The sequence below is a fragment of the Sinocyclocheilus rhinocerous genome, unplaced genomic scaffold, assembly GCF_001515625.1.
Source record: "Sinocyclocheilus rhinocerous isolate Xijiao unplaced genomic scaffold, SAMN03320098_v1.1 scaffold430, whole genome shotgun sequence".
NCBI classification, from domain to species: Eukaryota; Metazoa; Chordata; class Actinopteri; order Cypriniformes; family Cyprinidae; genus Sinocyclocheilus; species Sinocyclocheilus rhinocerous.
Window position 1 is genome coordinate 789,050 of NW_015668442.1, and position 11,966 is coordinate 801,015.

The 11,966-nt window shown below is 36.6% G+C and overlaps 1 protein-coding gene across 1 annotated transcript in view; it reads left to right on the plus strand.

The window, feature by feature from the left end:
• Nucleotides 1-10,425, plus strand: part of LOC107734018 (trafficking protein particle complex subunit 9-like) — a 181,729-nt gene extending 171,304 nt beyond the window's left edge. The window contains exons 19-20 of the mRNA XM_016545874.1: nt 7,673-7,826; nt 10,297-10,425. Coding sequence (XP_016401360.1) covers nt 7,673-7,826; nt 10,297-10,425 — 283 coding nt within the window. The remainder of the gene's footprint in view (nt 1-7,672; nt 7,827-10,296) is intronic.
• Nucleotides 10,426-11,966: the final 1,541 nt, after the last annotated feature.

The following is an 11,966-nucleotide window of genomic DNA, read 5'->3' on the forward strand; positions in this document are numbered from 1 at the left end:
GATGTGTCATTAGTAACCCTTTGAAATAATCAATAATTTTTTTTTTTTTTTTTTTAGGAAAAGTGTGTGAAAAAATGTGTTTTATGGTCGGTCACAATTGTGTCCGGTGGATAATGTGTATACTGAATATTTCTGCAGTCATAAAAATGTTTATATATCTTAACCCAGCTATTTTAAAGGGGTCATATGATGCGATTTTAAGTTTTCCTTTCTCTTTGGAGTGTTACAAGCTGATTGTGCATAGATAAGATCCCTGAAGTTGCAAAGACTAAAGTCTCAAAACCAAAGAGATATTCTTTATCAAAGTTAAGACTCTGCCACGCCCCCCTAAAACGGCTCGTTCTAACACGCCCCCACATATCTACCTCACTATGTGGAAATATTTGCATAATGCTGCCCAAATGTGCACGCAAAGAAAGAAGGCGTGGTTTCAGGAACAGCAGTAGTGTTGATGCAGCATGTCAGGGAGACGCTGTGTGTTTCAGTGCGAAAGCAAAAGCACTTTATTTGGCCTTCCGAACGTAGATGCATTTAGGAATCTTTAAGATTACTTACAACAGAACAGCAATGCATTTTATGGACAACCGTATCGTGAACCTAGGAGAGGAGCTATTTCTGACTTTGCTATGACAATCTGGCGCTTCTGAATCAGCTGCTGTTTTGTTATTAGTTTAAGTATTTGCTATTGACTGTTCAAATGCGGAGTTTTGCGCAGCGCTGAGTAACGCGTTGTGTGTGTGTGTGTGTGTGTGTGTGTGTGAGGGGAACAGGGTCACATCACAGGAGAGTGAACTGCCTGTCAGAAATCATAGCACGTCAGCTGTCTTAACCGCGGCTTGTGTACTGCATCATCACTGTGTCTGTCATGCGACTCTGTTGCCCTTTCGGGCTTTCCGACGCGTGCTTGTGGTGTTCGGCCAATCACAATGCACTGGGTCAGCTGGCCAATCAGAGCAGACTGCGCTTGTCAAAGGAGGGGCCTATGTTGAAAACGACGTGTTTGAGAGAGGCGGGGCATAGAGGACCTACAATAATGTACAGTATTTGAAAAATAATGTGTTTTTTGAACATTAAAGCATGTCAACGTATCCTGTTACACCAAATACACAAAATAATGATCTTTAAAATAGCATCATATGACCCCTTAAAAAATTAAGATACCAAAAAAAAACAGAATTTGTAGTGATATTAAGATATCATTAATGCATATATTTAAGGCTTGCAAACTTTGAGGAAAAAATATGGGAAGTACTTTTTTCCCATTTCTGAACTATCTTATATTATTATATTGGCATATAATGCAACATAGATTGCTAAATTCAACAGATTCTACTAATGGAGCTACCAATTTCTGTGCTTTCAAAGCTTTCTAAAGTCAGTTATTTGGCTCCAAATCTTGGGTGAAAATAATAATTTTGACCCCGTCTACAAAATAGTGCATTACTCAGTAAATATTCATCCATGGCATTTAATATTTTGGCTTTCTTCTTCATTTATGTATTTCTTTCACCTAAAAAAAAAAAAAAATTAGCCGTGCACCTCTGGTAACACAAAATGATTGCGTTAGAAAAACCAGCAGGCTTCATGACAGTCACAGTGAGTGTGTTTGTGATGACATCATACTTGTGCATGCTTGTTTGAACTGCCAGTCACTCATTCACACCTTCTGAAACACACACCATTAAGGGCACTGAATTTGTGACACATTGTGCATTTGGGTTTTGCACTCTTTCCACTTCTGTTGTGAAGTGTATGTGTGTGTTGGTGTGACAAACTCCGCTCAACTTCTTCATTACCCACATAATTTAAACAAAAGCCTGTTGCTGTAGCAACAAGTCTCTAAGTGCTTCCTCCATGATGAAGGGCCACTTTTCCCTTTTTACTCTCTCTCTTTCTCTGTGTGTGTGTGTGTGTGTGCGCATACTGTTTTTTTTCCCTTTCCCAGAGTCTCAAGATGCAACTGAATCCTTCTACTGTAGCTCTGTTTCAAAACCTAAGATGCCTTATATAGGCAATATTTAAAGGCATCATGGAAAACAACTCCAACAGACAGCAAAGTGAGTACAATTATGCTGCCTACTAAGAAACCTCGTTTAGGCCATTGCTAAGTCAGCATTGCATGAATTCGTCACAGAGATTGTCATTCCAAAATGTGCAGCAAGCTCAGTGAAAAATAAATTCAAGATAGCAGACAAAACAAGAGACAAAAATGTTGAGTATTTGCGTATAATATTATATAAAACTATAATGTATTAATGAATGAATGGATAAAAGAATGAATAAATAAATAGCTGGCTCAACAGAGTCTACTTCTGGATGTTTATAGCTATATTTAAATTAAATTAAATTAAAAATATTTTGAAAATGATCATTTTAATAATAAATTAAATACAAAAGAAAGAGAAAATAGAGTTATATTATCACAATTAAAAATAAAAATGTTATGCTTATTAGCACATCACTATTAAAATGAAGAAAAAATGTACACATACATACATCATTTTGAATTTGTGAGATTGGACTCTTGCAGGTGGAGGGATTTAATAACCTGTCATCTTTTCTGTGGGCTCATCTGAGGGATTGTGTCGTTTTGAATGTATAAAATTATAATTTCAATTGAATGACACAGTGAGTTAATGTGATGTTGAGATGCTGGGTGGGGTGATGCGGCGTTGCCGTGGCGCAGTGATGCTGCTGTGTGTGCTGGTAACCGCGGGTTACGGGGAGGCGGTCTATAAATAGCTCAGTGTTTCTGCTGCTGGAGTCGCAGGAGAGAACACACACGTGAGCTAAATATAACCCTCTCTCTCTCGCTCTCCTCTCTGAGCAGACAGTTAGTGACACTTTCCAACTGCAGCAAAATGCCTTGATCGCATAAATGCTGTATCTGTATCTGTATCTTTCTCTTCCTGAATATATATATATATATATATAATGAATAGATAGATAAATTGATCAAATATTTATTCAATATATATTGAAAATTGATAAAACTGAATTTGGTGTACTGCTGTAATTGCTTGAAAAAAAATCATACAAACTGGTTGTTTTAAAATGCAGCTACAGTACATGCATATAAATGGCTCATGTGTATCACAGATTGCATGTCTTTAACCATTTAATTCATTTTAGCCACTTTAAAGTGTAGGATTTTTTTTGTCACTTTTTCCTTTTTTCTCCCTGAGTCACCTGTATAATGTATATGTTTATGTATGTATGTGCATGTGTGTGTGTGTGATTTTTGTCCTTCAGTCGTTAGAGGTCTGTTTCAGTCATGCTTTCTCTCTCTTTCTCTCTCTCTCTCTAATTTTTCTTTTTTTTCTTTTGTAGTGCTCATGCATAGAATGATAACACCCTCTGTCTGACTGAGTCCAGATGCAGTGATACTGACAACTAATGATGAAGAACAGGGATGTGTTTGTTTCTTTGCACCTGCACGTGTGTGTTGTGTTTAAAGTGCCCCTATTATGTCACGTAGCTGTATGTGAACATAAACTATCTGCAAAGTTGTGAAGCCGACAGTGCACGATAAATAAAGTTATTGTCTATCAAAAAAAAGAGTCGGCTCAAAATCGCCTAAACGAGGCGTCAGAAATTCGAATCTTATTCTGTTACGGCTCTACGTCACAAAGTAACACATTTGCATAATGTCTGCCCACATTCTACGTCGCCAACTTGCCCGCCCACAAACAGTAACATTTCCGTGTGGTTAACATCATGTCAAGAAGACGCTGTATCCTACACTGTGAGAGTAAATTTGTTTCATCACATTTTATAATTACCACAAACTTGTTAACACTTGACACTTACCACTTAGAAACGTCCTGCTCCAGTCGTGCTTGCGAATCAGTCTCTTGTCGATCAGCCAGTTCAACCGTTTCATCATCAGACTCCGGCTCGAATTGGTAAGGTACAATCGATACCATCTTGTATAGCTTAGAGACTGATTCTTTGAACTGCTTTGCACGAGTCGTTTACGAATCATTTAGAAATGAGGTCAAATTAAATCTATTTTCTGAGAAAACTAACGTGTTTTTTTGACCTTGCATGCATTTTAGGAGACTCATAAAACAATATTAGCAACCTTAAAAATGGCATAATAGGGGCACTTTAAGGTTTTACCTTCGCATATTTTGTACATCAATGATGAAAAATGTCAAGAAACTGCATTAAAAGGCTGTATTATTCTTCATATGATACGTTAAACAAAAACCATCTGTGTGTATTAGGTTAAAAAATCAGGTCATTTTAAAAAAAAATTTAAATTAAATAAAAAAAGCTTAATTGTCCTAAATACAAATTTCATTTTAGTTATGTAAAATGTAATTTTAAATATAATTTTACATTACATTTCTGTGGAACATTAGCTTTAGGCATGAGTCGCACTGGTTCACTTGACGTCCAGCTGACTACTTGGTTAGTGAGATTGACTAGTTTCTTTCTTTCTTTCTTTTTTGAAGTTTAATATTTTTAGTGGCAGTGTTTTAATTGGCCTGCTGACAGTGTGCTCCTTATGCTAAAATTAGCTCTTAACTGTCAGGTGGTTTTGATGATTAAACCTTCTCTGAGAAGAAGCATCTTTATATTCATAAGTTTAAATTTGGTTTATTGTTAAAATAGTAACTGCTGAATTGCGTTTTCTCAGTGGAGTGTCTATAAGGGGATCGGTCTGTCTTTCTCATTCTCTGTTGTGAGATGAGCCTCACATCTCAAACCTCTCTGCGGTTGGGTTCATTACTCTGGGCATTTCCCTCTCTTCTCATTTCTGAGTTTTTCTGAGCGCTCTTCATGTTTAGCGGTGAGACATCCTTGTTTGGAGTTTCAGTGAGTTCTCTTATGAGATTCTAGATCGCAGATCACATCTCAGACGTTGTATTTATCAGTCCATCATGTCTCAGCGTCTCCTTTCACCTGTGTGTCGTTTTACAGGATCAGTTTACACACGAATCAGATCACATTTACTGACACATCCATCAGTGTCGAGATCAAGACACCTGCAGCCTCTTCACTGACATTAACCTCTCATCTCATAAACATCAGCTGACTCAACATCATGACTGACTGCATTAAAGAGAGAGGACGGAAGGAGGAAAAATAGACAGACAGACAGACAGAAAGAAAGAAAGAAAGAAAGACAGACAGACAGACAAAGAAAAGAACAAGGAAGCATGATGGGTAGAATGAAAAAAGGAACGACTGAAGAACTAAAAGTAATATAAGAAGAGACCAGAGGAAGAAAGAAGTAAGTATGGTAGGAGTGAAGATGGGAAAGAGGAAGAACAGAAAGAGGAAGAAAGGAACGAAGAACTAAAAAAGGAAGGATAAAAAGAAATGATGGAAGGAAGAATGGAAAGAGAAAGGAGAAACAAAAAGGAAATAAAGAGCAAAGAGGGAAGGAAGGAAGAGCGAAAAAGGAAGATAGAAAGAATGAAAAAGGGAAAGAAGCTGATCGAAAAAAGTAAAGAAAGACAAACAGAAAATGAAGGACAAAATGAAAGTAAGAATTGAAAAAAACGAAGGAAGAACAAAAAATGAAAGAAGAATAGAAGGAAAGAAGGGAGGTTAAACAGGAAGGATGAACAAAAAGTATGAAGAAGGAAAAATAAGGAAGGATAGTAGAAAGAAAAAAGGAAGGAAGTTAGAATTATGGAAGGACAGAAGAAAAGAATAGAGGAAGGAAGGTAGAATGAAAAACAAAAGTAGAATAAAAAAGGAAAGCAAGGAAGGTTGGACAAAAGGAAGGAAGGAAGAAGAAAAAAAAAGAAAGAATGGTAGATAGATGAAATAAAGGAGGGACGAATGAACAAAATTAAGGACTGAAGAATGGAAGGAATAAAAAATAAGAAGATAGAAAGAAAAGAAGCACAAAAAAAAACAGGTAACCAAACTCTCAAATGGTAGAATGAAGGAATTAACTGAAATAAATTGGAAAGCAAACAATAGAACAAACAAATGAAACTAAACAGATCTGGAGGATAAAATTGACAAAATGAAAACAAACCAGTGAATGAATAAAAAAATAATGATTCAGTCCTGCACGGCGGCCAGAGCACCACAGGCTGTTTGTGTTTTCCTTAATGTGTGTGTGATGAATTATGTATCAGTGTCTGAGGAATCTCGGCCTGTTGTCTTCTGTGGACTGGACGAATGAATGAAGGAAGGATGTGTGTGCAGTCAGATCTCTCCATTAGCGGTTTGCTCAGCCAAGCTTCACTATTACTCTTGTAGTTTTACAAAATCTCTATTCGCAAGTCACATGCCTCGATAATTTGCTCAGAGAAGAAAATATCAGTCAATAAAGTCCATTTCTTTTTTTCTCCTAAACACATGGCATGAACATGATCTATCTATCTATCTATCTGTATGTCCATCCGTCCAAACTAAAATGTAATTGTTTTGTTTTGTTTTGATCCTTCCATCTATTCTTTTTATCTATTTATTTTATTTTATTTTATTTTATCTATCCTTCTATCTATCTATTTATTTTATTTTATTTTTTCCTCCCTTCTATCCTCATATGTATTTAATTTATTTTATCTATCCTTCTATATTTTATGTATTTATTTGATCTATCCTTCCATCCATCCATCCAAACTAAACTGTAATTTTTATTTATCCTTCAATCTATCCTTCTATTTTTTTTATTTTATCCATCCTTATATGTATTTAATTTATTTTATCTATCTTATATATTTTTATGTATTTTTGTTATCTATCCTTCCATCCATCCATCCAAACTAAATTATGATGTATTTTATTTGTCCTCAGCATATGACATGAAAATACTGCTTTGTTGAAATTAATGTACTTTTATTAAAAAATAATGATTTTATTGATTGATTGAGGATGTATTCATTCATTCTCCTGAAAACATGGCACAAAAGTGTGGCTTTATTAAAATTATATATATTTGTTTATTTATTTTTTTAGATATAGCTATAGAGATTTTAAAGTGGCCTCTGTTAACATGGGCTGGCAATTAGAAACCACCCAGAAGCCTTTATCAGTCACTTAGCAACACTCTGGAACTCCCTAGAATGCCGTTGAGTTTCGCACATGTGAGCACCTCTCACGTTTTCTTCAAAAATATGTAAAACCATAGTGTATTCTTTTGCATTCTAACTGTTATCTTTATAATTTCCAAGCCACACGCTCAAACGACTGCTGTTGTGCTCTTTTGTGAGGTCACAGCTTACATCGCAGCATCTTTTCTGTCAGTATCAGTATCAGTAGATTTGCAATAGATTTTTTCTTCTCCAGAGATGCTGCGATCCTGAGAGCATCTCCCAACAGTCCCCAGAGGGTCTTATCTCCTTCATTAATCCATCCCTCTCGCTCTTTCTGTCTCTCCCGCTTTGTCTTTCTCTCTGCTCGCTGATAATGGAGAACATGGAAATGTCAAGGATATTTTATTGGCGTTTCTATGAGCCTGAAGTGGTTTTGTGAGCTTGTGCACATGTCCTTGGCATTTTTTGTGTACCGTTTCTGATAAGCCTTTTATGGTGATGGATTTTTGTTGTCGGTTTCTGAACATTGTGTGTACAAACGGAATCTGATGTTTGAAGGATTTATCTCTGAGCATGTCATCCTCTGTGAAACAAATTGATTTTTTTCCTGTGGATCTGAATGACAGCACTTCACTTGACCTTTGTGTGCTCCTGTGTTTGTGCAGGATGGCCATTCAGGTGGATAAGTTTGATTTTGACAGCATGCCCGTGACCGACCATGATGCACTGCGACAGGCTACAGTACGCCAGCAGGAAGAGAAGAGACAGCAGGTCCACGGAGGACTCATCAACAGCACACTGGACATCCACTGGACCATCATATCCTTTACTAAAGCCAGCTGTCCTGATAACACTATCCCTAACTCTTTCTTCTTGATGCTACAGTGTTGAGTAGTTTGAGTAACTCAAATTACTAAAAAGCAAAATCACTGAAATACACCGTCTCGCCCTACACAGGCTCATTGAAAATATATGCTTTTATCTACATTTCTGCAAAACTCAAAAAAACGTACCTATTCGTATGAATCACTGCAGTTTCCAGTTTAAATGAAATGTGCAGTAAAGTGCGTAATATCGATGTAGCAGAAATGTCACCTGAAACACATATTTCCAATGAGCCTGGTTTGGTCTTGTCTGGCATATTGATTTTATACTGTACAATACAATACAATACAAATGTTATTTCTATAGCACATTTAAAACAACTGTCGTTGACCAAGGATGTGAGGATGACCGTCTGACAGCATCTGTTTCTAACAGCTGGACATACTGGAGGAGACACGTTTACACTGAGCTTGATGCACTGACATATGGCTCAAACTTATGGCGCTTGTGTGTGTGTACAGTACATATACTTAGCTATAGTTTGAGGGCAAATTTGTCCTAAGAAGTGAATCTGACAGAACCTCCCTTTGGGCACATATGAAGATGCCCTCAACTGAAAAAAAATTATGTTATGTAAATAATATTTTTACATGTATTTTAGGGCTCAGATTCGCCTTTAGTAATTATAATTTGCTTTGTTAAAATCTTTAGAAATCTATGGTGTAGCTATGAAAATGGCTTTTGTGTGAGTGTTTTTACATTCTCTAAATAGAGCAGCACGGTTACTCACCAATCACATCTTCTATCCACCAAACTGCCAAAATCCCAGCAGCCAATCAGACGCTCAGGTTTCTTACGCATCATCCAGTGGCATTCATCATCTCCCATTTATTTCAGGAGGCTGACACCCTGACACGAGCTCTGAACGTCCCCCTAAAATAATAAATAATCAAAAGATACAGTCCCGAGCGGTGATGTGCATGGCATCAGCATGACTGATTGGATGTGCAGAAACATAGGCGTTCTTGGACACGTAAAATCACAATGATATGAAGAGAAATGATATGCGGCAGGTCAGAGATGCCATCATTCCAGTCAACCAAGCATAAACACAAATATATCTGTGTGTGACCACATTGGATATATTATAAAGAGAGATGTCTCTGCATAGTCTTCATAACCTTCATAGTCTGTCAATAATTACTGAAACGCGAGGTCACTTACTAGTGTTCGTGTCATGTGAATCCTTTTATTTGTCTCCCTCAGGCCATCCAAGATGTAGATGTGTTTGTTCCATTACATTACATCCAATGGAGCTTCTGCAGTGAATGGGTGCCGTCAGAATGAGAGTCCAAACAGCTGATAAAAACATCACGATAAATTGTCGGTGTCGATAGCCTTGTGGGCGGCGTGCCGACATACAGTGTTCGAATCCCGACTCGAGGACCTTTCCTGATCCCGCCCCCCTCTCTCGCTCCCACTTCGCTTCCTGTCAGTTCTGATCTGTCCTATCATAATAAATGCAAAAAAAAAATGCCAAAAAAAAATCTTAAAAAACAAAAAAATTCACGATAATCCACATGACTACAGTCCATCAATTAACATCCTTATTTATTAACATCTTTAAGGCTAAAATACCAGTTCCCAATCCATAATAAGGCTTGATCTGTGCATATTTCTCTCCTGATTCAAATGAGATGACTTTTTCACTGGAGAAAGCGATTTTATGGATTATGGACGTCTTGATGGATTTTTTTCTTAAAAACATGGCAGTTTTTCGCTTCACAAGGCATTAACTGATGGACTGGAGTGGTGTGGATTATTGTGATGTTTTTATCAGCTGTTTGGACTCTCATTCTGACGGCACCCATTCACTGCAGAGGATCCATTGGAGAGCAAGTGATGCAATGCTATATTTCTCCAAATCTGTACTTATGAAAAAACAAAATCATGCACTCCTTGAATAGCCAAAGGGTGAGTAAATTTTCATTTCTGGTCAACTATTCCTTTAAAGTCAAATAGTTTTTTATTATTATTGCTGTCCATATCTGGCAGTAGGAATCTCTTCCTCTCTACCAGTTCCCAGCGTACACTTACATGGTTCAGTTGAGAAGAAGGCCATCTCTCAGAGTCAGCGCAATTCTCAGCATCGTTACACAGCTTGCAGTCATTAGAGGCTTCTGACAGCATCACTGCAGTTACGTAATGAGCTTTTGTTCTCAACGCTGTTATTAGTGTCGCTGTGTGCAAATATTTCACCTCCTTCTACACGCTCATCGTCTCCATGCACGCTGCGTGGCTAATTTAACGCAGAAAACACAGAGTGGCATTATTGTTCTGAACGCTTCCAGGAAAAACATGATAAAGCGAATCATAGGACGTTCTGATCAAATATGCATCGGTTTTCAGTATAGCAGTTTTGGGTGATAGCGATAGGCCACGTTTTCCTTGACCAAATGTGCACTCGTCCCTTCAGCGTCACGGGGAGGCCAGCGTGGAGGGCGTCCTCAACCAGCTCATACTAGAACATCTGCAGCTGGCTCCTCTACAGTGGGGTAAGAACACTCTCCTCTCTCCGTCCCTGGCTTCATGAATACAGATATTCAAATATATTCACACTCAGAGGTTATTTGTCTCCAGCGGTGGATGTAGGACTGGTCTCTGTTCATGTTTCTGATTTGCATTTGTAATCGAGGAGAAATATCCCTCACCATGCGTGTTGGAGGCCGTTCGTGCAGAACAAGGTTTTTGTGTTCTTTGTGCTGTTTTATAACTGTTGGTCTATGTAGGCATGCATTAGATGGACATGTTTTACGGTTTTCATTAGAGCTGCTTTTAAAGTGATTTTCAAAATGTTTCTCGAAAAATGCTTATTCTTTTTTTTATTTGATTTTTTAAAGCCATATATGTGAATGACCCCTTTACACTTTTCCACCAAAAAACTACTTTTGAGAACATATTTTAGTGTAATTTAATGCAGTTTTTATGCCGTCACAAGCTGATTTGATGTCATGGTCACAAGTTGTTTAAATATATAACACATAAAATTCATATCAGGCAGTTATCACATGAAAAATGTTAATTTAAAGGTACTTCAGCTTTACTTCAGAGAAAGAAAGAAAGAAAGAAAAGGTGTATTATATGCATGTATATATGTATGAAAAATAATTAGAACAAGTGAAATGGTGTATATTTATACACATTTTTTTGGGACCTGTGATATTTTTTTTCCAGATTCTTTGATAAATAAAAAGTTAAAAAGAACAGTGTTTATTCAAAATATTAATTTTGTGTTACATTATACACTACTATTCAAAAGTTTGGGGTTAGTACATTTTTCCTTAATTTAAAAAAAAAAAGAAATTAATACTTTTATTCAGCAAGGATTTGTTCAATGGATAAAAAGTGATAGTAAAGATTTCTGTTTTGAATAAGTGCTGTTCTTTTGAACTTTTTATTCATCAAAGAATCAAAGAAAAAAGTATCAGGTTCAAAAAAACAAAACAAAAAAAAAACTAAGCAGCACAACAGTTTCAACACTGATAATAAATTAGTATATTAGAATGATTTCTGAAGGATCACGTGACCCTGAAGACTGGAGTCATTTCTGTGCTGCGTCACAGAAATAAATTATATTTTAAAGTAAATTAAAATAGGAAACCAAAATTAGAAATTGCAACAATATTTCACAATATTGCTTTTCTGTATTTTTGATCAAATAAATGCAGCCTTGATGAGCATAAGAAACTCCATTAAAAAACATTAAAAATCTTACTGATCCCAAATATTTGAACAGCAGTGTATATCACACAACATAGTTTTTTTCTTCTTCTTTTTTTTAAAGGTAAACAGTCGATGGTTTTAAACAAGTACAGAAGTGCAAATTTGCTATATTGTGTGCTATTAAGGTAGAGAGGTTATAATGTCATCTGTAAAGTTTTTATCTTGATGTTTTGCAGTTTGAGCTGTTTTAAAAACTCTACAATACTGGTACGAGAACAGAGGCAGATGCAGAGCCAATGTTTCCAGCCCTTTCTCTTATGTTAAAACTGAGTTAGATTGGAAAGTGAAAAGTGTGTGTGTGTGATCACTGTGTGGATTCTCTGCAAAGAATCATGGGAGTTGTCTGAGAGT